We start from the raw sequence: 27,659 nt of genomic DNA, 5'->3' as shown, positions 1-27,659 counted from the left end.
CCCCCCCCCCCATTGCCAGATTTACTCTCCATTGTGTCAGGAGGAAGGTCTCTATCCAGTCCTTTGTGTCCTGTCTTTGCCCATCAGCAAGTATGCGTGAAAGCAATTAACAAAAAGTGATTTGTATATATATATAAATTGCTTCTTGTTAATTGCTTTCACGCATACTTGCTGATGGGCAAATATCGTCTACTTGGCGGCATAACAGAAAACGCCTTAAAAACATTGACATTAATGTAGATTTTGTATTAAAACGTGAACTGAAATAAGTCTTAACTCTAAACACCTAACTCATCACTGGTAACTGGCGCCCTCTGGTGGCGATTAGGTAGTTTTACACAAGATCAACATCCAGTAGGATTATTTTCTTAATGTTTATGTTAAAAATCTCTAAGTAAACAAGTCCTAACTCGGATCTAAACAACTAACCAAACTGAAGCAATAACAACTGTTTCTACATGAAAGAACTACAGATTCCGTTCCTCACTGCGCATGCTCATTACAGATTTGCAGAAAAGGATTGTGGGAAATGTAGGTTAAAAACAATGTTACAAAACCTAAACACCAAAGTTCTCAAGTAACAAGTCCTGCGGTTATGTGTGCCTCCCTTCTGAATGCATTTAAAACTGCAGCTGAACCGGAAGCGTTTAGCTTGTTTCCGAACCAGGTACGCAGTGTAAACCATCATATATATGCGTGTCGACGGTGTAAACGCGGGTTTAGCGCGGGTCGGTGACGTTTGATTCATCGTTGCGGGTTCTGCTCGTGTTTCGTTTCCCTGTAGCTTCCTGTTTACCTTCCTCGCCGCTCGCAGCTCCTTTGAGGCCACCATGTCAGACAGAAAACGCAGGGCAGCGTCGTCCTCCAGCGGGAAGCGGCCGAAGCTGCCCTCCGCCCCGGACCGAGAGGAGGGGAAGGAGCCGGCGGGCTGGCTGCTGAGGGCCGTCCAGCAGCAGAGGGAGGACGCCAAGGACCAGAGCTTCAACCGCAAAAGGCTGCGTTTCATTTCTGAAACCGAGAAGGTCACGCAGGGCTCTGAGGGCATACTTTACTGGATGTTAAGAGACCAGAGGGTGCAGGGTAAGATGCACCACAGCATCCTTTACGTCTAATATACAGGTCCTTCTCCAAAAATGAGCATATGGTGATAAAGTTCATTATTATCTGTAATGTACTGATAAACATTAGACTTTCATATATATTAGATTCATTACACACATCTGAAGTAGTTCAAGCCTTTTATTGTTTCTAACATTTATGATTGTGGCGTACAGCTCATGAAAACCCAAAATCCCTATCTCAAATAATTAGCATATTTCATCCGACCAATAAAATAAAAGTGTTTTTAATACAAAAACAGTCAACCTTCAAATAATTATGTTCAGTTATGCACTCAGTACTTGGTCGGGAATCCTTCTGCAGAAATGACTGCTTCAATGTGGCGTGGCATGGAGGCAACCAGCCTGTGGCACTGCTGAGGTGTTCTGGAGGGCCAGGATGCTTCGATAGCGGCCTTAAGCTCATCCAGAGTGTTGGGTCTTGCGTCTCTCAACGTTCTCTTCACAATATCCCACAGGTTCTCTACGGGGTTCAGGTCAGGAGAGTTGGCAGGCCAGTTGAGCACAGTAATACCATGGTCAGAAAACCATTTACCAGTGGTGTTGGCACTGTGAGCAGGTGCCAGGTCGTGCTGAAAAATGAAATCTTCATCTCCATAAAGCTTTTCAGCAGATGGAAGCATGAAGTGCTCCAAAATCTCCTGATAGCTAGCTGCATTGACCCTGCCCTTGATAAAACACAGTGGACCAACACCAGCAGCTGACACGGCACCCAGACCATCACTGACTGTGGGTACTTGACACTGGACTTCAGGCATGTTGGCATGTCCCTCTGCCCAGTCTTCCTCCAGACTCTGGCACCTTGATTTCTGAATGACGTGCAAAATTTGCTTTCCTCCGAAAAATGTACTTTGGACCACTGAGCAACAGCCCAGTGCTGCTTCTCTGTAGCCCAGGTCAGGCGCTTCTGCCGCTGTTTCTGGTTCAAAAGTGGCTTGACCTGGGGAATGCGGCACCTGTAGCCCATTTCCTGCACACGCCTGTACACGCTGGCTCTGGATGTTTCTACTCCAGACTCAGTCCACTGCTTCCGCAGGTCCCCCAAGGTCTGGAATCGGTCCTTCTCCACAATCTTCCTCAGGGTCCGGTCACCTCTTCTCGATGTGCAGCGTCTTCTGCCACACTTTTTCCTTCCCACAGACTTCCCACTGAGGTGCCTTGATACAGCACTCTGGGAACAGCCTATTCATTCAGAAATGTCTTTCTGTGTCTTAGCCTCTTTCTTGAGGGTGTCAATGATGGCCTTCTGGACAGCAGTCAGGTTGGCAGTCTAACCCATGATTGCGGTTTTGAGTAATGAACCAGGCTGGGAGTTTTTAAAAGCCTCGTGAATCCTTTGCAGGTGTTTAGAGTTAATTAGTTGATTCAGATGATTAGGTTAATAGCTCGTTTAGAGAACCTTTTCATGATATGCTAATTTTTTGAGATAGGAATTTTGTAGTGATGGGAATTCCGGTTATTTTTAGAGAGCCGGTTCTTTTGGCGCAGCTCACCAAAAAGAGCCGGCTCTTTCGGCTCCCAAGTGGCTCCTCAGATTTTCTGTTGCGTAGAGTACATTTATAACCAAAATAATGCTAAACTATATGTAAAATGATTTACTAATATAAAAAATGCAATATATCAAATATTTATCATTTCTATGGATTTAATAACTGAACAATTTAAGAAATCTCCACTTTCCGACTGCTGGCGTTCATTTTCTCACCGTCTTCGTCGCACTCTCCTCTCTCTCGCTCGCCTTTTCCCTCCTCCTCGTTCCCTCTCGTCTCGCTCTGCTGTGTGTCTGAGTCTGATCCTCCCTCTTCCCCGCCCCTACTGCTCTGTGTGTGGACAGTCTGGACACGCAGTTACACATGTTGACCAATCGCCTGTAGCTTTCACCAAAGCAAGAGGGGAGGGGAGGGGACGGCTCCCAATGACGAGCCGGCTCTCGTCGTTCACTTCAAAGAGCCGGCTCTTAGAGCCGGTTCGTTCACGACCGACACATCACTACAATTTTGTGTTTTCATGAGCTGTACGCCAAAATCATCAATATTAGAAACAATAAAAGGATTGAACTACTTCAGTTGTGTGTAATGAATCTAATATATATGAAAGTCTAATGTTTATCAGTACATTACAGAAAATAATGAACTTTATCACAATATGCTAATTTTTGAGAAGGACCTGTATGTAGTCATCGCTGTCCATGTTGTCTGCAGATAACTGGGCTCTGATCCATGCCCAGCAGCTGGCTGCGCAGGAGAACCTCCCTCTTCATGTCTGCTTCTGCCTGGTGGTCCCAAAGTCCCCGCTGTCCACTCTGAGACATTACAGCTTCCTGCTCAAGGGTCTAGAGGAAGTTGCAAAGGTATTTAAATTTAAAATGCCCTGTAAGCTGCTCTCATTTCACTTCATTTAGCTAAAAAAGCCTTCATCTGTTTATATTTTGCTTTGATGACCACCAAGAGGATTTTCCTTGCGTGAATGTCTTTTGGGCGCGAACAGGAGGGGTCAACGTTGGTGAGCTCATAACCATTAGGAAGAAGTTATCACACAGACACTAGGTATTTCCTTCATTTTTCAGCTTCATGTCAAATTTAGGATTTAGTTTTAAAACTCGCTGTTCTGGATTTTGTCTCTCCTGGTTTCACCTGAACAGGTGGACCGGTTTTCATTGATCTTTTTCAGTTAATGACTTCATGTTCAGGCTGGAGAGCATGGCGTGTCACACAAGCTACAGAATACATCATCACATGGCGGACCTGGTTCCTGCATTCAGAACAAGATCACAAATATGAAATTGCGCCGCTAAAGATGGGATCAGGTTCTATATTTGCCACCCCGCTTTTGGGACTCGCCAATTTCTGCAGTTAACAAAGGGCTAGGCAGGAAATCCCATTCGGTTTCAGTGTAAAACCTCTGGCAATTTTCAAAATGAGAGATTATTGCAGCAATGCCATTTTAGATTTATGTAGATTGTGTCAATACGTGTGACCTAACGGCTTACTTACTCCCAGTATCGTCCCAGAAGTGCAGCGGTGTGTTTTTCATGGCTCTAATGCTGTCAGTGGAGAGGAACAACATAGTTTATGACATCAGTGATATCAAACGGGATCTCCATTTTGGTCGAATGACGGATGACAAACGGACCTTTGAAGTCTCGAGTGATTTTGTGATCTTGTGATGTTGTTTCTGTGTACATTCGCGGGCCGTTTCGCTGCCGTGAGGGGGGGTTAACCTCAGCTCTACCAAGCACCCCGGCTAAAGAAACCAACACGCTGCCTAAACTTGCTCTGATTGGTTCATCGGTGTGTCTGTCCTGCCGAGAGAAGCAGACTAGCTAATAGCGTGACTCGGCTGAGAAAAAAACGTGGTCCCGTGGGCGCGTCCAGAAAAAATGGCACAGGGGATACGATCTCTCCGCTTTAATAGATCGTCATCACTTTATAATCCTTAACGATCTCATATCGATAGGTCGCACGGCCCTAATTTACCCTGAAGCTCCGGCAATAGAAACACACCTGTGGTCTCTCCTCTGGACATAAACCATCTCAGTCGGGCCTCTCTGACTTCATTTCCCTAACATCTAACATGAGCTGTCCCTCTGATGGACTCATCCCTGATCCACTTCATCCTCATGGCAGCAAACGAGAACCTAGCTCTTGAGCTCAGCAGCCTCCGGCTCTGGCTCCCGTCTTCTCGTCATGGACACCGTCTCAAAACCAGACAACATGGCTGCTCCCACTGCTGTCTTCTACATCTTCCCTTTCATTCCTGCAGAAGCCCTTTTATCACACTTCACACCGGACACTTTTCTCCACCCATCCCATCCTGCTTCCCACGCTTCACCTCAGTTCCACCCTCGCGGCAGCTTTGGACCGCAGACCCTACGTTCTTCACGTCCTCTAGTGTTTTTATTTCTACTCCCTGAACATCACCATTCCACTTGTGTCCCTCTCATTTACACACACGTCTTCTGCCTGGCTGTGACTAAATCTTCATTCGTCTCCCAACGGTCCAAATGTCCACCTCTCTAGCTTCTCCTCTACCTGCATCCTGCCTTCACTGTGGATCGCTGTGTCATCTGCAAACATCGTGTTCCGCGGAGAGTCCGGTTTAACGTCATCCGTCGGTCTGTTCGTCACCAAAGTAAACAAGAAGGTGCTTTGAGCCGGTCCTTGATGCAGTCCCACCTGCACTGTGAACTTCTCTGCCACTCCTGCAGCACACCTCAACGCTGTCTCTTGAACGTGACGAGGAAGTGGTCCGTTCGTGTTCTCTCACGTCTCCACGTGAGAGACTTCTTTCAAGCTCCCATAAGGATGCTAGCAAGAGTTCTCCCAAGAGAGCTGACCGGTGTTTAATCAGATGAACCTGTCTCGTGCGAAGCCACAGCCTGGGGAGCACGTTTATCCATCACCAGAAGACAAACTTAAAGGTTCCTGTCTCCATCCAACAGGAATGCAAACAGCTGAACATCCAGTTCCACCTGCTGCATGGCGCAGCAGGAGACCTGCTGCCGGCCTTCGTGTCTGATCGGGATTTTGGAGCAGTGGTGACGGACTTCTCCCCCCTCAGGGAACATCTGCAGTTGCTGAAAGACGTTCAGAAGAAACTTAAAAAAGACGTCCCCCTCATGCAGGTGTGGAGCTCCTTATTGGTGATGTCACTCCTACACCTTCGGTCACAGGCTGATGGCGTGAAATCGGGTTTTTTGTTTCTCTGGGTTTGAGGCATCCTTTGGATCTCGTTTCCCACACAGGTTGATGCTCATAACGTTGTTCCCTGCTGGGAAGCATCACCAAAACTGGAATATGCTGCCAGGACCATCAGAGGAAAGATTACCAGTAGGCTTCCAGAGTTCCTGACCGATTTTCCTGCTGTGGAGAAGCACCCTCACACCGCTGTGAGGACCGCCAAGGTACGTCCCGGGGAGGGAGAAGATGATTTGTGGTAGTTGAGGTTGTTCTAATGAAGCTGACGCTGTCCACCCCTCAGCCCGTAGACTGGGACGAAGCCCTGGCCTCTCTGGATGTGGACAGGAGCGTGGAGGAGCCACAGTGGGCCAAACCGGGCACAGCCGCAGGAATGGCCATGCTGGAGTCCTTCATCGATGTTCGCCTTAAACTGTTCAACACCCACCGTAACGACCCAAACGCCGCTGCCCTCAGCCAGCTGTCCCCGTGGATCCGCTTCGGTTTGTCTGACCGCTGTAACCATGTCTGCGCAGCTTCTGGGAAGCTTCATTTTCATCCTCCATCACTTGATCCTTGATCTCCGTTCTTCCCACAACCCCCCCCCCCCCCCCCCCCCCCCCCGTGTGTTTTTGTCTGAGCAGGCCACCTCTCCGCTCAGCGTGTGGCGCTGCAGGTCCGGCGCTGTGGGAAGAACGCCACTGAGTCTGTAGCCTCCTTCATTGAGGAACTTGTGGTGCGCAGGGAGCTGACGGACAACTTCTGCTTCTACAACGAGAACTACGACAGCGTGAAGGGTCAGTGGGAACGTCCTTGAACGCTATCTGATGTCTCACAGCTCTTCTCAGTTTGTTGAAACCATCTACATAAAAAATACTGAAGTTGTATTTTTGGATCCTCTAGTGTTGTTACATGTGTGTGCTTCTCAGGCGCTTACGAGTGGGCTCAGAAAACGTTGAACGACCATGCCAAAGACAAGAGGGAGTATCTGTACACACGGGAGCAGCTGGAGCAGGCCCAGACCCACGACAAGCTGTGGAACGCTGCTCAGGTATAACGCTCCGCTCTGTTTTCAGTTCTTCGATCCTCCAAACAATGAGCACCAGTGTCGTGTTAGCCCTCCCACTGTCTTCACGGGTGACCCCACGAGGAAAGTTGACCATTGAGCAGGATTGATGGTTTATCCCTTGAGGTCCACGTGGCAGGGGTGAGGTGGTGCTCACTCCTCACCCCTGCCACATGGACCCAAGGGATAAACCATCAATCCTGCTCAATGGTCAACTTCCCTCGTGGGGTCACCCCCATTAGGACCATGGGAGGGTTAATCCAGGTAACCACACTACTTTGTCAACAGTAAATTTAGCCAAAGTGGATAAAAACACGTAATTATTGTGGTAAAAGACTCACAGCTTGACGTTTTGAACTCCTATAGTTTCCGATCCACCATAAAGCCTGGACAGCTCTGAGTTTTTGGCCATCCTAGAGCACGTTCTTGTCTTTCAGCATTGTTGTTTTGGTTAGCTGTCGGCTTTTGTGCCACTTCCACATCTGACCCAGTCCGGTCTGGGCTGGGTGGCATCGGTCCAGGTTCTGCACCGGTAGGTTTTGTTCACACACACTTCTCATGAACATGGAAATCTCCGAGCTAATGGGCGGGGCAAAAGACGCACGGAGAAGTTTGAATTTAACAAAGGCGGCCATGAGCAGTGTTGCTTTTGGGGACTCTGACTCTGATATTGCATCCAGATGGGTACCTTTGACATTTGAATCGATTCGGTACTAATTCCCGGTACCTAGGAATCGATACCGGTACTTAATGGTACCAATTTTAGATACTTTTGGGTGTTTAATATTTTAATTCTCTTTAATAATTAAATATATATTTTTCTCAATATATAACCATATTTGATAAATATCACGATAAATAACATACAATTGTTTGTATTTTAACATGGTCCTTGTAGTTTTATAAGCTGATAATTAAACTGAAGCAAACATCTTTACTGTGAACTAAATTTACTGTGTATCTTCATTCCTTTTGCCGTCCTTTTTCATTTGATTTTTCCTACTGGGAAGTTAGAATTTCCGAGGAGAAAGCGAACGCACCATTAGCTGACAACAACAGTGGCAATGGAAGCTAACATATCAAGCTAACGTTATCTTAAACAGTTTATTTAGCTGCTGGAGCAGATTAAAACGATGATGCCTCACACTTAGATCGTTGTCGCTGGTTTCATCTTCACCCAATCACCCGTCGCATTTAGTAAAGTGAAGCCAAACTTTAGAGCGCGTTCATGTTCTTCTAGTCGGAAATTCAGAGTTCCGAGGAGAAAGCGAACGCACCATTAGCGGAATGGAAGCTAACATATCAAGCTAACGTTATCTTAAACATTTTATTTACCTACCGGAGCAGATTAAGATGAGGATGTCTCACTTAGATCGTTGTTGCTGGTTTCATCATCACCCAGTTACCCATCACATTTAGTGAAGTGGACCCAAGCGTTAGCGTGCGTTCTTTCTACCATGCTGCTCTGTTTACAACTGGCTCGCAGCGACCGACGACATAACGCTCTTGCGCATGCACAGCTGTCTAGGCAACTTCTCGTTATGAAGGACGGGTACCGAAACGAGGCACCGTTTCAAATGACGTGAATCGGTGCTCAGTCGGTACTATGGAATTCGGTCGGTACCTTAAAAAGTACCAAATTCGGTACCCATCGCTAATCCAGACTGCTGTCTGTCCTCCTGCAGGGCAGCTCAAGCCTCGGTAGCACCGTCTCTCTCTCTCTCCCTGTGTGTGTGCTCCTCACAGCATGTCTCAGTGAGAGAGAGACGGCTTCAGTCGGAGGAGATGTTTACTCCTCAGTATCCAGAATGATAATGAATCACGCATGGGGGAAGCCCTCGCTGGCTGAATGTACCTGCCAGTCGGAGGCTCCCGCTAGTGGTAGGTGTGAATTTGAGCTGGCCAATCAGTCGGTAGTGGGTGTGTTGGGTCAGTTCAGCCCAAAGCAGACTGCCTTGATTATAGGGCTGCAAAAAGACCTTTTGAGCACAGAAAAGAAAGCCTACCCAGATATGAACACTGTATACCGTACCTGGGCGGAGTGGAGTGGCCCTGATGTGAAAGCAGCTTTTGGTGAGATATGCTTTTCGGGGGGGTGCACTCATGGCATCAGTATACCCCGCTAGAGCTATATGTCACACAGCTTGGTTCACTGAGATCTTGGATCAAACAGTGTGCTACCTTTCTGAAGTTCTCACGGTGTGACATGAGCAGTCCGGTGCAACAGCCCAAAAACACACGGTGTGGTTTTACTTTAGATCCACCTGAGTACCCGTCCGAGCACTCGCGATAGGATTACCATCCAGACTGGATCTAACCGTGCTTACTGACCTAAATGTAACATTTAGGTCAGTAAGCACGGTTAGATCCAGTCTGGATCTAACCGTGCTTACTGACCTAAATGTAACATTTAAATTGCTCAGTTGCTTATGTAAAACACGTTAGATTCAAATCAAAACATTCAAGATGAAGAAAACTAAAAAGGCTCTAATCCCCCTTCCTCCTCTCCACTCTTCCATCAGTACCAAATGGTGCGAGATGGGAAGATGCATGGCTTCATGAGGATGTACTGGGCCAAGAAGATTCTGGAGTGGACCAGTTCCCCAGAGGAGGCGCTGTCCATCGCCCTGTACCTGAACGACCGCTATGAGCTGGACGGACAAGACCCCAACGGCTTCGTTGGTGAGGACACCGGCCTTCACCTAAACACAGGTGTGCCTGGCTGAGAGGGCACTTACCTTTGGGTTGTGTGTGTATGTTTGTTGTGTAGGCTGTATGTGGTCCATCTGTGGGATCCATGACCAGGGCTGGTCAGAGAGACCCGTCTTTGGGAAAATCCGCTACATGAACTACAAAGGCTGCCTTCGGAAGTTTGATGTTGCCCAGTTTGAGAGAAAGTTCTGCCCCAAGAAGCCCTGAAGCATGGGAAGACCTCAATGCCTGAAGACCTCATGGAACCTCCTACTGTGTTTCTGATGGGATGGTTTTGTTACTCGTGAGTTTGCTGGTAAACCTACACTCGTTAACAGGTTTGTGTTCTTTGATATGAATTTAATCTTGTGAGAAAAACTTTCCCACTTTGTTTTGATGCGGCCTTTTACGTCCGTCATTATTTTGCTACATCTTTATATTTGGGGAATAAATTCATCTTTAATTGAATAAATAATGTACGAGTCTGGCCTTTTTATTGTCACAGACCGACAGACCTCCCTCCCTCCGAAGGAAGAAAGAGCCCCAAAGCCTGAGTCATGCTTCTGCGTCTGCGTCAGTGCGGAGACACGTGACGCCATTATCCGTCCTTGCGGGCCTGCTGGAGAGCTCCGCAAGGACGGACGGAGTCGAGCTCTCTTTACTAAACGTCCGTTGAAACTGAGAATGCAAGCTTGTGATTGGTCAGGACGCCGCTGTCGTCTACACCGCCGCCGTTGCGCCCTCAAAAACATAAAGAGAGCCGAGGATAACTAGCGGCAGACACGGAGCAGCTTGAAGAATACCTCGCGAAAAAACTCTAAAATATGAATGTTTAATTCCCCCGTGACTGGAGGAGTGAAAAGATGCACCGCAAGCGTTTTATTTGTGGACGGAAATTACAGGAAACGTGGGTTTAGAGGTGGCGAGCGCATGAAGAGGTGGAGGAGGATGAGAGACAAATATGTCCGTGTTAAAAAGTCTCATATACAAAAACAATAAAAACACACGATCTTGGACCGATACGTGACAGGATACCACAGAACAGCGCTACGCCCTCTGCTGTCCTGGCGGGGAATTGCTTTGCAACACTCCAGGAGACAAGTATGAGGGCAAAATGTCTCCGTCTGTGCGTGTGTGTCCCTTTTGGAGCTGACCGAAGCATGACTCAGGCTTCAGTATTTTTTTTAATATATTTTCTGATGTTTTAAACCCACAAGAACCCCCATACCAAGTTTATTTAAACACGGCATGAGAGCCGACCAAAGTGCTGAACAAAAACAAAAATAAAAACTAAATCCATTAAAATCGAGTAATTCAAATCATAAAGAAAAGGAGAAAGAATAAGTTGGACTGAATAAAAAGCCAAAGAATAAAAGTGAGTTTTTAAACGAGACTAAAGAGAGGAAAACAGTCTGATCAGGAGGGACACGTGGTTCCAGAGCTTCGGTGCACAAACTGTAAAGGCGCGCTCCCCGCGGGACTTACAGCGGGAGCTAGGGACATGGAGGAGGTGCTGGTCGGCTGATCGGAGGGATCTCGTAGGAACATAAGGGTGAATGAGCTCAGACAAGTAGCCAGGTGCAAAGTTATTGAGGGATTTAAACACAAAAACCAGGATCTTTAACTCTATCCGGAGATGGATGGGGAGCCAGTGGAGATTTGCTAAAACCGGTGCCTGGTGCCAAGGCCGGATTAACCATATGGGCAACTGGGCAATTGCCCAGGGGCCCACAAACTCTTAAAAGGCCCAGAGCAGCAAGGGCACAAGCAAAATACTGTATCTGTAATCTCCCGCTTTATATTAAACTGGGGTGACTGTACGTCCTGTTTTCCCCGGACATTTCCGCTTTTCACTCTCTGCCCGGGCGTCCAGGGGGTTCTTGTATTGATGAAAATGTCCGGTTTTTCATCCAGGAGCAGGGATCGAATTATGGGGGAGCTGGATATCCTACACATCCAGGGGAGCCGGAAAAAAGTTTCTACCTATATTACTTCATTTATGGACTCTTGAGCAGAGAGCGGCACAGCGCTGATCGTTGGTGCGCAGCGCTCCAGGCTGCTGCGTCCAGCGCACGGTCCATTCTCAAAGTGGCGCAACCAAAAAACTATAATTAGCACACGATCGTTCACGTCCGCACATGTTCTCTACTTTCTGTCTTATCTGTGCCTGAAGCGCTCTGCTACTGCGGAGCTCATCACCTGTGCTGCGGTGATGTCACCTCACTGACGCAGCATCGAAACACGCTCTCCGCTACGGTCAGGAGATCCCTTTGATCTGCTCAGAAGTAACTGATGAGGTGAAAAAGTAAGAATCCAGGCAGCAGTTTTTCTGGAGAGTTTAGAGGAGATGCAGGAAGATGAGAGACAGACAGGACAGGAAAATAGTTCAATAAAAACAAGAAAACAAAACAAAGTGTTGAAAAGTAAAATGTAGGTAGATTTATCTCCACTACACGTTTTTACCTGTATAAAACTATAAGTTACACACATGTAATATTTATACATCTGATACAATTCAAATCACCTTCATCACTCAGTCACACACCCAGGGCCGTTTCAAGACATTCTGGCAAGTTTCCATGGAGTGTGTGACAACTTATTTTTTCATTGATCCTATCGTCTAATCTCACAGCTGAAACAAGCATCCTTAATAATCTGTGCACAGGAAGCTTACCGATGCTGAAGTAAAACAAAAGGTATAATAATTTATTATTAATAAAACCTTGTTGCAGCACTAAAGCAGAAAAATGAGATTTTGCAATAAATATGCTAAATATTTACATATGAATTGTTTTTGAGCCCTTTTATTGGCAGAATCTGATATTAATTTAGTTCTTACAAAAAAATGGGTCCCAACATGGTTTGTGTGGCGTTGCCATAGTGTGACGTCATAGGCACAGATCCCCTGTCCTCTTGTTTGGAAATGGAAATATGATCACCCTGTATTAAACAAACTGTCCACCCGGGCTTTTGCACTGCACAGAGACGCTTCGCTGCCTACGACTTTGAACGTCAGTTGAGAGTCAGCCTCATGCAATGAAGAGAGGGCCTCAAGTTAAGACCCTCTCCTCATTGGTCAGTCCACACGAGGTGGGTCAAAGGTTACTCTGAGCGGGTTACGTGATGTCAGCCATTCAAGTATTGAGTATATTTACTGCATATTACAGTAAAATATTCTGTATGTGACCATATTATGGTGATCCTTGGGTTGTGATGATGGGGCCCTTTAATATTGTTGCCCAGGGTACAACAAAGTGTTAATCTGGCCCTGCCTGGTGCCAGTCAAGAATCGAGCTGCTAAGTTCTGCACTAGCTGAAGGTGAGCGAGAGTGGAGGAGGAGATGCCATATAGTACTGAATTGGAGTAGTCGAGACGGGAGGTAATGAAGGCATGGACAGCTGAATGGAGATGACGCCTTTTTAAAATGGGCTTAACTTTAGAGAGATGCCTCGGGTGGTAAAAACAGGGCTTAACTACCTGGTTGACATGAATGTCCATTTTTAGTTTAGCATCCATCATAACCCCTAAGTTTGTGACACGGGTTTTCAACCCACTTGTGATAAAAGGAAGGGTCATTTGGGGGCTTTGAGAAGTCTTAGGCCTGAAAATGAAAGCCTCTGTCTTGGCGTCATTCAGCAAAAGAAAGTTTTCTGACAGCCAGCTCCACATCATTAAAGCATTCAACAAGGGGCTGTAAGGAGTCATTAGGCTTCACAGAGGCATATAATTGGCAATCGTCTGCATATAAATGGTAATCAATGTGGTGTTTTTTAAAAATGTCACCCAGGGTCAAAATATATAAATTAAATAAAAGGGGTCCAAGAATAGATCCCTGAGGTACACCACAGGTCAAAGCTGCAGAGGGGGAGGCAGCACTACCCATCATAACATTAAAGCTGCGGTCACAGAAGTAGGACCTACACCAATCTAAGGCAGTCCCCTGGATGCTGACCAGCCGAGTCAGCAGAATAACTGATCAACCGTGTCGAAAGCAGCAGAAAGATCCAACAAAACCAGCAATACATTAGAACCAGAGTCAAGGGTTAATAAAATGTCATTAAAAACACGAAGATGAGCTGACTCAGTGCTATGGAGGGACCGGAACCCCTCCTCATAACGTCGGACCATTAGCATGAACTCACATCCGCTCTGTTTATTTTTACCTCCATGTAGTAAAATCATTTTCCTCTACAAAGCCAGGTACAGATTTATGCTTTCACTGAACACAAATATAATGAAACAAAGTCCCAAACATAATCCCCACAGGTCATTATAGTTCATTATGATTACCCAAAGCATAATAATCATTCAATTGATTAAACACATTTATAATGAGCAAAATGATAATAATGATTATTCAACATTTAATATAAAGAAAAGGAAGTTTAAGACTTTGTTTTGTTATGACTAGATTTCATGAGAACTCCTTCGGCTGGAAGCTGCAGGTGTTCAGATGTTGTGGTTTCTGTTGAATCTTGCAGACTTCATGTCGGCAAAGGTCCTAATCTGTGGGTGAAAGTTCTGAGCGACCCAGCTCTTGACCCAGCCGGGCAAATGAAACCTTTGGCACAGAAAACCCGTATTTCCTCACGTTACACCATCTAACACAGAACTGATCCAGAGTAAAGGGTAACTGCCATCACATGTTTTCGATGCATGACCAAAGCTTTCTTGCTGAGAGTGGGTGTGTTCTGAGGGTTTTGTAAAACTAACCTCCACCAGCTTTCACGTCAGTTCTTGAACCAACACCATCCTGAGGAGACGGGACGGCCGCCCTGATCCTCTGCCAAGCTGTTCTGTCACGCCGATAAGAATAAACGTAAACTGTAACCAGCTGACGAAAAACTCCTTCCAGAGTTATCGATTTCTGAGTTAAGATGCAAAAACTCCTTCAGAGTTATAGACTTTGAGACACAAATAGTTTCATCAGTCTTGTGACCCACGGAGACAACCCAGGACTGATTTGGTCGCATCGAGGTCCTTCTACCATCCTCGTGCCCGGAGGAAATCATCTCCACCTGACATCTCGGATCCAAAAGGTGGTCTCCGGAAACTGGGTGAGGTGGACACTTTCGACAGATGACGTTTGATGCTTTTCTCTGAGTAAACAACTCAGTTAGCTGCAAAACATCATTTCCAGCCCAGAACGCGTTCCTCTCTCTGAAAGAAACCTTCTGAGAAATCCATTCACGCATCCAAACTCGTATTTCCATTTAGCTTTGCCTTTTAAAACAAGTTTAATATCAAAGCTGTTAAAAATTGTCATCCATGAATTGTCATAAATAATCGTCGTTCAAATCGTAAAGTTTAAAAGTTGTTAGTAATAAAATTCTTCATTTTTAAACTTGCCTCATTCTTTGAAATGAAACACAGAAAGGTATACTTATTTCTGGTTATTGAAAAGCAAAGATTCCCAACTTCTGATTCAAAAATAAACGTTTGCTATTAAATTTAATTACTTTAAATTAAACATTAATCTTAGAATTAAAAATAGACCAAACAGGTTGGGGTATGAACTTAAATCGATGATATAAGCTTCATAGATTATTCTGCTTGGTCATTCTCAGAATCTACAACTGAATAGCTACAGTGGTGATTCTAGTATGTAGACAACCCTACATAATTGGTGAGCCCTTTTCCAGATATTTGTACATTATTAAACACTATTTGTTCAGTCTGAGACATTTTATTTTAGATTTTTAGACATATAGACTAAAACCTGATGTTCTGGTGAGAAAATGGTACAATCTCGTGCTGCACCACTTGAGGGCAGCGTCTCCATTCAAAACGAGGAGGCGCTGACTCATCTCGTCATCTAAGTCTGACGTCATACCATTTTGAACCCATCAAAAGCAACGGGGGTTTCATAAGGAAGAACGGATTTTTTTTCCAGCTGTCAATCTAAGTAAATATATGTTTATATATGCTTCTTAGTGATTCGTGACACTGTGTGATAAACTTGTGTAACTGAGGTTGAGACCTCCACGGGAGTTCGCTCCCAGACTGCCGATTCATCTGGTAGCGCCGTGAGTTGCTTAAAATAGCTCAGCTTAAATAAGCTTCTAACATGGAATAGCTTGAACATCTTAGGTGTGTTCCTGCTGTGTATTAGTTCTAACTCCGTGCTGTCGTTCTTTTTTTTAAAACACAGAAACTGCGACAAAACAGGCAACGAAACCGTTTCTGTGTTTTAAAAAAAGAACGACAGCATGGGACGGAATAGCTTGGACGATACGTATTGTCCACGCCAAATTAGGTCGAATAATAACAATGGACGCTCACGAATGCCCGATTATCTGCGTCTGCCAATTCTACGGCAGAATTGGTTATCTTTCCTGTACAGCTGACAGGTCCGCTAGCTTAGCACTTGGGGGGGGGGGCGCCCTCCGGAACTGATTCCATGCGCATTAACTGTCAGTGTTTTCTCTGATTCTTCAGTCCTCTTTGTCTTCTAAGACTATGCTCCCGGTCTCGATAAGGCCTATGAGCTTGACACATCCCACCTACATCTGTGAGAGAATGACCATGCCCTTACTCATAGGTATGGACCTTTTGCAGTGCTTGGACGCTTTTATCGACTACGAGGCCAGAGGACTGTTCGCATGTGTTAGAAAGCCTAAACCGTTCGTTCCACCGACTTTTTCTGACTCACACTGCCTAGTGGTAAGTGCTCGTGAAAGTGGGGGAACCGCATGCTCACTGCCGTGCTCAAAGCCACCAGAGACTCCCTCTGGTGTTCTGTCTCAGATTGAACAGGTCGTGGACCAAGCAGATGCTCTTACCAACGATGTCGAGCGAGACAAACGATGACAACTTTTGTTGAAATACAAAGATTTTCTTTCACTTGACTCCTTTGACTGTGGTCTAACCACTATCCATGAAGTCAGGATTCCTACACTGCCACACACTGCGCCGACTTTTGTGCGTCAATACAAGATTCCCCTGGCGTCCCACGGACCAGTCCAGGAAATCATTGAAAGCCTCTGGCCTAAAGGGATCATCTGACCCTGCAACAGCACCTACTCGGCTCCATTGTGGCCATTAAAGAAGCCTAAGGGTAAGTGGCGACTAACCATTGACTACAGGCAACTCAACAAACAGGTTCCCTTGTCTAGGTGGCCGATGGCACACCTGGAACAAGAACTTCCAAAAGTGAAAGATGCTGAATACTTTTCCACACTTGACATTGCGTCTGGATTTTGGACAATTCCTGTTCATAAATGGGACCAAGACAAACTAGCCTTCTCCTTTGCTAACCGCCAGTACACCTTCACTCGGTGTCCTTTTGGTTATTCCAACTCGCCAGCTGAGTTCAACATCTGCTTGGACAAAGCCTGCCCTGATGCTTGAGAGTGAGGTACCCTCATCTATGTCGACGACATTCTTGTTCGTAAGCGTACCTTGGATGACCACCTGTCCGAACTGGACCATGTCATGGGCCACCTCGCAGCTGCAGGTGCAAAGATTTCTCTCGCCAAAGGTCAGTGGTGCAGGTCACAGGTTCAGTTCGTTGGCCTCCTTGTGGGACCACAGTTGAGTGCAGCCTCAACTTGGCAGGATTCAAGGTGTGGCCACCATCACACCTCCTACGAACGTCTCCAAACTTCAGAGCTTCTTAGGGGTCTGCAACTACTCGTGCCAGTTTGTGGAACATTACGCTGAGATAGCGAGACCTCTGACTAATCTACTGAAGAAGGATGTGCCTTTTGAGTGGACTGAGCAGCAGCAACAGGCCATGGAGGACCTGAAGGCGGCATTATGCTCAGCTCCGTGCTTGGCGCTCCCGGATTGCGACAAAGAGTTCCACCTTGAGGTCGGTTTCTCAGCTCATTGTTTGAGTGCTGGCCTCTACCAAGTATATGACTGCGACAGGCGTGTGGTAGCCTATGCTAGTAAGCTCTTGTCCGGTCCTGAGTTGAAGTACTCTGGCTGTGAAAAGGCTTTGTTTTCCACCATGTAGGCGGTGAAACGCTTTTCTAGCTACATTGGTGGACAGAAAATCATCATTGAGACTCAGCACCAGCCAGTGACCTTCCTTAACAGTCAGCGCATCAGAGATGGTGTGGTGACCAATGCACGAATCGTGTCATGGCTGCTGGCTCTTCAAAGCTTCGACATCGAAGTACGCTACACCCAGAACCGACGTAGCCCTCTTGGCATGGCTTGGAGATGAACATGCTGTGGGTTCCTGAAGTCAGGTAATCAGGTAGTTAACAGTAGATGGGTTTAGTCCACATATTACTGTTATCCAATTTTTTTATTTTATTTTATTATTATCTTCACTAATCATAATTCCTTATGGGTACATTCACAGTTAGGGATTACTAAATTCACTGATTTACATTTTTAGTGTTGACACTTACATTTCTATCTTTTTATAGTACTTTTGCTAGGGTGATTAAGTTTGAGAACTTTATGATTAACTTAGTTAATTTCTCTTAAAGGGCTACAACAAATTTTGCCCTTCATCCTTATAAAGAGTATATTTAGTGCAGTGATTCACTGATACCAGATAGAGTTTGATTAATTTTATGCTTTCAGCACCACCTTTTGCAGTACATGTAGTGGTAGAGTATCCATTTCTTCACTTAAAGGTTAATTCACGTAATTCCTACACATAGAACAGAGGTACTCACAGTGTTAGGTTTCTTTTTGTTTGTTGATTTGCATGAGGTGCCATTATGTTGTGTCTACATTGAGGTGCCCTCTGCTGTGCTTTCTCTCCTCTTCTGAGTTTCGCTGATGATCCTCGCTTCCCTGGGGGTGGACCCGTTACTCGCCGTCGGATTCCGCTCCTTCTGATGGGTGTTCTGGCTCGTAGGACCTGGACGACCGTTTGTTCCGGCATGGCTGCTGGGATACTTCGCTCGCTGGGACCTGCCCTGCCTGCTGCTCTTTCCCGCACTGAATCACGATAAGTGCAATTACAAAGATCAATATACTGTTGGAGTGATTTTAAAATTTTTGTTTTTTAATCTTTTATTTCATTCAAAATGTATAAAATAAACACAAACAAATACAACATACATTAACATATTGAGGAAAAAAACATTTGAATGAAAAGGAGCAGCTAGAAATACATATCTTTTAATTAAGATTTAGCATTATTTATTTGAACAAACTGTTTTCTACTGCATAAATAACTTTTAACCCATTATTCCCTACCCGTTGATACGTTAAAGCTTTGCTCCTGCACCAAATTATTACCCGTGGAGATATAAAGTTGCTGCTGCTTAAATGATTGCTTCCATGGGAATATCTGATAATCTACTGATTTGTGTGCTTCCAAAGGGATTATACGAGACTGTGAAACCATAGACTGTTCTTCGGCGTGGGGTTCGTACCTCACCACTGCGGGCCTCTTCCTGTTGGATTGCGCCCTGCTCTGTTGTCGGGGTCCTTCATAACTCTGGTTTGTTCAATGACCAGGTGGTCTCTGGACGGACCACCGTGCCCTTGAAAAGGGGGGTATGTAACGTGATGAAGGAGCCATTTCTATCCTCTAACAACTGTTCCCTTTTGACACAGTGCCAGAGTGTATGAAACAGCCTCAAGGTCATGCATTCGCTTCTAAACTGTTTACATTCCAGCAATGAAGACAGAAGAACGAAGAATGAACTCTTTTCTTTTAATTAATCAAATAACTCTAATTTAATAAAGCTAATCCATCAAATAATAAGATGTGACCGACCTGTGAAATTAAAATACTAATTACTTTAATGCTGAGAACCTTTTTAGATAGTTTCTGATTTATGAAGCGGAGATTGCGTGCAGCTGTGCATACTCCATGTTTGATAGATCACAAGTCTACTTGGCGTAAGTACATTTGTTTTGCTGAGCTTAAGAACGGTTTTAGGAAGGCTTCTACTAGGGATGAGCCGGATACTCGTTTCAGACGAGTATCCGGTACGGATAAAGCATTTTTGACGAGTACGAGCATGAAATGGGTAAACCTCGTAAATATATGCAATCGTGCTGAAGGAAAATCCTCATTGGGTAACTGACTGTCTTCACGCTCTGTGATTGGCCAGTCACATAGAGCGCCCGCCCCTCCCTACACACAAAACTCTCTAGCCGGCCGGGAGCGCAGTCCGTCCAGCTCATCCACGCACACACACAGACAGTAACGGATCTCGCTGTGATTGCTTCACTGTTGCTCACGTTTCTTCAGTTTTCTCTAGGTTTTCTTCATCTCGCCTCTTTTTCGGTTGAATATTTAAAGTTACCTTTTTCGTAACTTACCTGGTGCATTTGACAAGACAGAGCTGTCGTGCTGCATCAGTCACTCACTACCTCCGCTCCGGTCGGGTTTTTTATTTTTTTTAACTCCTTCTCTCTCCCTCTCACCCTCTCTATCTCTCTCAGACACACACACACCTTAATCAACATTGTTTTGTTTAACTTAGTGTGTGGCAAAATGCCAAGAACGTTAAGAAAAAAATCAGTTTAATCAAATTAAAATAAAAAAATATACATTAAGTTGTGTCTGGTTCTAGCATTTCATATTTCCTAGTTCCTACTGCATGAGTTCAGATGTATTAATCCATGCACTTAAATATTAATGTTCTGATTTTATTGAAACACTTTTTCTGAAATAGTTTCTTTACTATTGTGATCAAAAATATTTAATCTCAATTCTGAGGCTGCTCTGTAAATAGTTTTCAAATAAACAATACACATATCAACTTCTGATCAATCCATATCAATTTCAGACTTAAAATAATATATTGATGTAAACCACACCCACTTCCTGTTAAACCACGCCCACTTCCGGGTTATGTCACGCCCATTCCAAGCACAGATACAGATAATTTAGTTGGTTGAACAGATACAGATAGTGGTGTACTCGCTCATCCCTAGCTTCTACGCAATGTTTGATAAATGAGACCCCTGGTCATTAAGACAATCAGTAAGTTTCCTATAAGGAACCCAGCAAATAGCATCGAGTCACTGACTAGTGTTAGTGACTTAACAGCAATCGTCATACTAAACAAGCATGCAGCGACAATGAAAGTACATTTTATTTATATATCACTTATCACAGACATAGAATCACAAAGTGCTTCACATAGATCAAAACAAAATAAAACATAATGATTTCAAAGCAGAAATAGGTTATCATTGGAAAAAATTAATTCATAAAATTATAAAATTTCATAAAACAAATATAAGATGGTTACAAGTTTGAGTTAAAAATAAGAAAACAAAAGATTTATGTGAAAGCAGCTTTAAATAAACGGGTCTGCAGCTGTTTTTTTAAGTGTCCAGACCGTCAACGCTATAGATAAAGGAAGATAATTCCAAAGTCAGGGTGCAACAGAGGCAAAACAGCAGAGGGTGCACCCCGACTCTTATATCTGGTCTTTGGAACTTCTAGAAGGTTCTGGTGTGTGGACCTGAGGGCTCGGGTTGGAGCATAAGGCTTTAACAGTTCAGTAACATAGGGAGGAGCTTGATCATGTAGAGCATTTAAAGTTATAGTCAGGATTCTAAAATGAACTCTAAAGTTAACGGGAAACCAGTGCAGAGACATCAGAATAGGAGTGATGTGAGCTCTTCTGTTTGCTCCAGTTAGGAGAAGAGTGTGTTACAGTAATCTAGTCGGGAGGAGATAAAGGCATGGAGAACCATTTCAAGTTCATGTTTTGACACCAACCTTCGCAGTTTGGAGATGTTTCTTAAGTGATAAAAACAAATTTGGACCAACGTTTTTGAGTGGCCTTCAAGAGACGTTGATTGGTCAAAAATTATACCACCTTCTGCTTCCGGGTCAGTGCCTGTGCTTGGATTAGCCGCGGTCACCGGCCACTTTTTCAAATCTTTCTCTACTAACCTCCTTCTTTCCGCCTTGCTTCTGCTCGCGATCCCCTTCGGTAGCGTCCTGGTTACTATCTCCTATAATTGTCAGGATCTTTTGTCCTTCTGTTTGTCCATGATTGCCCAAGATGCACTGAGGATTTACCTCTCTGTAGGGTTTCTCTATAGGAGCGTTCAATAGAGTGTGAGGGGCCACAGATCTGCCCCCCAAAGATGTGTAGGAGATGGAAGAAGCTCCAAGTCCCAAAGATCCAGGAGCTGTCCCAGAGCGCAGGGACCCCAGGGAGACTGTAACCAGAAAAGCCCCAGCCCCCTTTCAAGAGGCGCAGAGGATTGTCCCGGGGAGCCACAACCAGCAGCCGGCAGAGCCCCGGGAGATATCAGCGGCAAGCCCACAGGCCCGCCCACAGCCTCCCACCCCCAAGCTGGCCGAGCCCGGGACCCAGCGACCCGGGACCCAGGGGCGACCACCCTCTTTGGTCATGTGAACTTCAATAGGAAATTCATTTATGGCATTATTCTCATGGTTTGGAAACCTTGAGTGTAAAATAATAAAACTATTTAATTAGAGTTTGAAAAGCTTCCTAAACACACGCAGACTGGAATTAAATCTAAAGAAAAAACAACATAAAGCGTCTACTGGGCAGCCATAATCCCAACAAAATCACAGTCCTAAAGCTCTGTGGGGAGGATGAAAGCCCTCGCTTCCTTTGGTGGGTGTTGATGACACTGGTGGTGTGTCCTGAGTCCTCAGCATGAGTTTGGATTAAAACAAGAATACCCCCCCCCCCCCCCCCCCCATTTCTTTTATTTCTTTTGTTAATTTATTTGTTGCCTTTTCCCATCCAACTTCCTTTCTGCTCAGAAAGCCTTAATCCCACCTGTAGCTGTTGGGCACTTCCTCATTCAGCGAGCTGCCCTGAGTCATCAAAAAAGATGATGATGGTCCAAAAGCCCTTCTCTGTGGCCCTTTACAATCAACACATGGGTGGGGTTGATCTTGTTGACCAATGTCTGGCAATGTACCCCCACAGACATCGAAACAAGAGATGGTACATCCGGGTGTTTTTTCATTTTTTTGGATGTGACCGTTGTAAACGCCTGGCGTCTCTACCAAATGTCTGGTTTGGAAGAGACGAGACTCCTCCCCTTCAAAGCATCTGTGGCTCGTGCACTGATAAATAGCGGCACCCTCCAGCAATGCAAAAGAGAAAGACCCAGTGGGACCCCACAACCCGTGACACGGAGAGCAGTCACCAAAGTAGCACGTGAGGTCAGGTTCGCCACAGGATATCACGGGCCAACTGACCGAGGTGAAAAATGCAAACAGATGCCATGATGCTGCGTGCACACAGAAGACCAAATACATCTGCATGCAATGCTCCGTGCCATTGTGCCCTGGATGCTTTGCAAACTTTCACACAGCCTAGGTGTGATGAACATATTCGTGTTCGGACACACAGAGACTAAGTTGTCAGTTTGTCTCTCTTCTAACATACTGATGTAAGGAGTTGGTAATACTGTCCTGCATCGTTAGAGTTGTGCGGACTCTAAAAGGTTTCTCCTGTTGGAGATACTAGTTTGGTATATTCAGATGTAGGATTCACAGCTATGACTGTTCATTTGTTTTGTTATTTACGCCTAAACATTGGGGCTGAATAGAGATGAATGCTTTTCAAAGCATACAAGCAAACAGGTGTTTGTATATTTACAATAGAACACAAGGTACTTCATTTTTACAGTAAGTACAGTTTTTCATGTTGAGTGCTCAGGCGCATGTAGTCCACTGGATTGGACATGTCGATAACTTCATTTAAAAAAACATATTTTTGGAAAAAAACTGTTGAACCTTTTTTTTTCATGTCCTGAGAAGAATAAAAGCACTTCAGGAAAAAATCTTGTCCAAGGCTTTCATAATTCTTGCATCAGAGGGTTAAGCTCACAGGTGCCTGCCAGCCCTTGGAGTGGCATGTGATGTGGCGGAACATTTCTCTGAACCTGGTGGACATGAAGTTGTAGAGGACTGGGTTGACAGCAGAACTCAGGTAGAAGAAGACCCCAGAGATGATGTGGACATTCTCAAAGAGTTTCAGGTGCTGCACGGAGGACATGTCCATGTAGCTCCACATTAGACGGTCCACATGAAAGAGAGCCCAGCAGATGCCAAAGACTACAACCAGCACACCTGCAGCACACGAGACAAACATCATTCATTATATTTAACCCTCTGGAGGCAGGCGTTGCAGATTTGCAACGTTAAAACCTACCTGGTTAAGCCTGATTCATGCTTCTCCATCTGCGTCAGTGCGGAGACACGCAACGTCCTTGCGGGACTGCTGGAGAGCTCTGCAAGGACGAATGGAGTCGAGCTCTCTTTTCTAAATACCCGTCAGCCGAGACGGACAACGCACGCTTGTGATTGGTCAGGACGCCGCTGTTGTCTACACCGCCGCCGTTACGCCCTCAAAAACATAAAGAGAGTTCAGGATAACCAGCGTCATACACGGAGCAGCTTGAAGAATACCTCGCAAAAAAAACTCTAAAAACATGAACGTTTAATTCCCCGTGACTGGAGGAGTGAAAAGATGCGCAGCAAGCGTTTTATTTGTGGACAGAAATGACAGGAAATGTGGGTTTAGAGGTGGGGAGCGCATGAAGAGGTGGAGGACAATGAGAGAGACAAATATGTCCGTCTTAAAAAGTCTCTTATACAAAAAAACATAATATAAACACACTATCTTGGACTGAAACATGACAGGATACCACAGAACAGCGCTACCCTCTGTGGTCCTGGCGGGGAATTGCTTTGCAACGCTCTCCAGGAGACGGAGAAGTATGAGAGCAAAACGCTTCCGTCAATCCGTGCGTGTCTGTCCCTCGCGGAGCTGACGGAGAAGCATAAACCAGGCTTTACTCCACGTTCGTATTTCATGAGTATTGTTTTAACTCAGAAGTACCCCTGAAGGACTTAGTTGTTTGTCCTTTTATCAAAACTTATTTTGAGCCTGAGAGAGTTAAAGAGTAAATTGCAGTTTTTTTTTTCTAATTCATATTAAATGTTGTCCCAAAATACTATTTGAAAAGCTTATTGTGAATATTTAGTTTTAACTTTCATAACAGCAGAGTTTTCTAGTAAAAAGATTTCTGGACCTCAGAGCATCATCGGAACTGACCACCAGAAGAGACACGTGGCTCAACGGGCCAGTGGAGCTGGTTTCTGGGTCGGAACAAGATCAGAACCGGTGCCTGGACCTCCAGGAGAGGATCCTGCGCAGCTTTAAAAAATACCAGCTGGACTGGCTCGCTGGTTTCTGGGTCAGATCCAGCTCACAGAAGCCCGCATGAGCTCCAGAACCGGATGACAGGCGTCTCCCTCCCTCTCTCTAACCGCTAAACAACGTTAGGTGAGCGGATATTAACGAGTATGAGACAGCTGACAGACGCTCATTAGTAATATTATTATATTAACTGACCGATACTATTTTAACTGTCTGGTACGTGATAGTAATCTGTACAATATTGTGATGTTAGCAACCCGTTAACGCACCTGCAGCTCCTTCGCTACTTCTCCACAATCTCTCGGCTATGGCCGATGGCTTCTCCCTCTGGTTTGTCTCTGCTCTCTGGGGCGAGCAGCAAACTCATAACTTTATGGTTTTGGTCCATCAGAAGTAGAATTATAAACATTTAACGTTTCCTCTGTGTCAGAGCCGCATTAGAGTCCAAATCAGTCATGGTGAAAAGGCTTGCTGAAACATAAATGTGCCCCAGAAATTAGAATCTCTGGATTAAGCTAACAGGACTCCCTCGTCACTTGGTTTGGAAAAATAAATAAATAAATGATAGCAAAAATCACTCTAAAAGCCTAAATAATTTATGTATGTGTTTAAAATATTTTTAAACGAGTTTCTATTATGTTTCTCTAAACATTGGTTCATGGGAGTCTCTAACTTGCAATTTGCTCTTTAAACTAATCAGTCATGGAGGTCTGGGAGAGATCCTCAGAGGTTCCTCCTACTTCCGCTGATATTCCCCAGCTTCTTTTAGGTGATCCCAAAATATTCCCAGACCAGAGAGGATTTATAATCTCTCCAGTGTGTTGTAGGTTTGATACGGGTCAAAGAAAACCTACAGTGGGAGAACACTAGGGAGCATCTTAATCTGATGCCTGTTTGTGACATCACAAACAGGGACTTTTTGAAAAGGCTCATTTTAGGGACAGACTTCCTGAAATAATGACAGAAAATTGATGGATGCTTTTTTTTAATCTTTGGAATGTTTATAGAGACAGTGGAGACCCACATGGATGCATCAAGTCAGGTTTGCATTCACACCGACTAGTATGTCTTGAATATTTAGTTTTCCGTTTCTTAGCTAATTTGGGAGGTAGAGTTTTTGTAATCGGACTCACAAAGCATTTTGGTGACCTGCAGGTTGCGTTTGCTTAGCCTCTGCTTGTGGGACTTGGAGAGACTGTCCGTCCCGAAGCTGGGATTAGCACCCACCACAGTTATTATCTTCTCCCTGTGCAGCCGCAAGCCAATCAGCAAGTAGAGGATGCTGATGATGAACATGGGGAGCACAAAGAAGACCAGCGTGGAAATCAGGATGATCAGTTTGTACATCCAGGTAGGCTTGACCACGTCTGAGGAGGTTAGAGACGGATCTAAGTCACATTCACGCAGGATGAAGACCTTAACTATTAGCTCTAAAGAATCCTTTTGTTTATAGGTTTTAGAAGAAAAACAGTCATAAAACATTAATACTTTACTACATTTGGCATCAAATGTTTGAACATAAATGATTAAAACCAAACATAGATAAAGAAAAGTAAAACCTAAAATGATACGTACGACAGATAGCTGAACGAGGAAACTCGCGTCCAAACCTTGGAGGCAACACAGCAATCCCATGCAGGCTGGTGTTGGGGACAGCACACAGCATCGACAGCCCCCATAGCATGAAGATCACCCTCTTAACATGAGCACGTGTGTCCAGGTGTTTGACCTTGAGAGGGTGCACCACCGCTACGTAGCGCTCCACGCTAAGCGCCGTGACGTTGAGGATGGAGGCGAAGCAGACAGTCTCAAACAGAAAGATTTTAAAGTAGCAGCCTCCTTCTCCAAGCAGGAAGGGGTAGTTCTGCTGCATCTCGTAGAGCTCTAACGGCATGCCCAGCAGCAGCACCAGCAGGTCGGACGCGGCTAAGCTGAGCAGGTAGTAGTTGGTGGGTGTCTGCATCACCCGGTAGTGCAAAATGACCACACAGGTCAGAAAATTTCCCAGGACACCCACCATGAAGATGACAAGATAGGTGATGCACACAGGGAGGAACACGGGGGACTTTGCAGGACCAAGGTGCATGGCAAGATACTCCTCTTCACTCATGCATAGTTGCTTTTCATCGTCTTTGGTAGCGTTGACTAAAAGCCAGGAGATGTTCATTCCACACATCACAGCAGCGTCGGGGCAGCCGCTGTCACTGAAGACTGTGGCGGAGGCTGAGAAAAGGGCAGCGAGGGAGCAGTTTTCCTCCAACATCCTGGGAAGTGAGACGTTTCCCCGCTGTTTCAACTACAGGATGAAAAGAGAAGCTGTGGTCAGATTAACAGAATAAAGCGACTGTAACACTCCTTCCACTGCGTACTTTCTTGCATAAAAAGCGCAGAAGCTGGGGCCATTCCAGAAGCTTCATTATGCAGTCTGACATCTCTGTGAATGATTTGGATGACTGACACCTCTTTGGATCGTTAGAGCCAATAGAATGAAGATTTACTCACCAAAATGAGATTGACAGTAACGTCAACCAATGAGACTCATCAACACATGAAAATGCACCACCAAAGAAGAAGGCCAGACATGGGGGATTATTTTCCATCTAAACTGTTTTCAGTGGAACACAAGAGGTAGGGCTAACAGTAAATGCAGAGCTGTACAGTGTGACATACATGTCACACGTGCAATGAAAAAACTCTGTGCGATAAACTAGTTTTACACATAGCACTGGTGCGACATCTTTTCAAGTTACATTTTCACTTTATTGAACAAATGTAAGTTACTTGTTACTGTGTAAGGAAGATGCGTTTTACTGGGAGACACAATGGGAAAGACAGTCTGAAGTTTGGGCTCTAAAGTGTAGCTACGAGCAGATTAGCTAAGGCTAGCGGGTAGCAGGCTCACGATCAGGCGGGATCAGAAAAATCACGATGTTTGTGAAACTAAGGACATCTAAACTCTACAAGCAGAAGAAAAGTCTCCATCATTCTGTTGTAAAAGAAGTTAAGTTAAGG

At 45.1% G+C, this 27,659-nt stretch overlaps 2 protein-coding genes across 2 annotated transcripts; one reads left to right on the top strand and one right to left on the bottom strand.

The window, feature by feature from the left end:
- The first annotated feature begins 423 nt into the window (after positions 1 to 423).
- cpdp (CPD photolyase) lies at positions 424 to 10,026 on the top strand. The gene is made up of 10 exons (XM_054734928.2): positions 424 to 667; positions 785 to 1,080; positions 3,320 to 3,468; positions 5,560 to 5,742; positions 5,863 to 6,021; positions 6,099 to 6,297; positions 6,439 to 6,591; positions 6,724 to 6,845; positions 9,383 to 9,542; positions 9,631 to 10,026. The coding sequence occupies exons 1-10, from the start codon at positions 615 to 617 to the stop codon at positions 9,777 to 9,779; spliced, it is 1,623 nt and encodes a 540-aa protein (XP_054590903.1). The 5' UTR covers positions 424 to 614; the 3' UTR covers positions 9,780 to 10,026.
- Positions 10,027 to 22,707: 12,681 nt separating this feature from the next.
- LOC107395070 (neuromedin-U receptor 1-like) lies at positions 22,708 to 27,106 on the bottom strand. Its single transcript, XM_015974347.3, has 3 exons — positions 26,223 to 27,106; positions 25,781 to 26,014; positions 22,708 to 23,554 (listed from the first exon to the last, which is right to left on the bottom strand). Exons 1-3 carry the CDS (start codon positions 26,908 to 26,910, stop codon positions 23,295 to 23,297), a joined length of 1,182 nt encoding a protein of 393 aa, XP_015829833.1. The 5' UTR covers positions 26,911 to 27,106; the 3' UTR covers positions 22,708 to 23,294.
- Between the last annotated feature and the right edge of the window lie 553 nt (positions 27,107 to 27,659).

This window comes from Nothobranchius furzeri, chromosome 11 (assembly GCF_043380555.1).
Source record: "Nothobranchius furzeri strain GRZ-AD chromosome 11, NfurGRZ-RIMD1, whole genome shotgun sequence".
Classification (NCBI taxonomy): Eukaryota; Metazoa; Chordata; class Actinopteri; order Cyprinodontiformes; family Nothobranchiidae; genus Nothobranchius; species Nothobranchius furzeri.
Note: the sequence above shows the minus strand (reverse complement) of the source record. Positions and strands in the feature narration are given on the sequence as shown.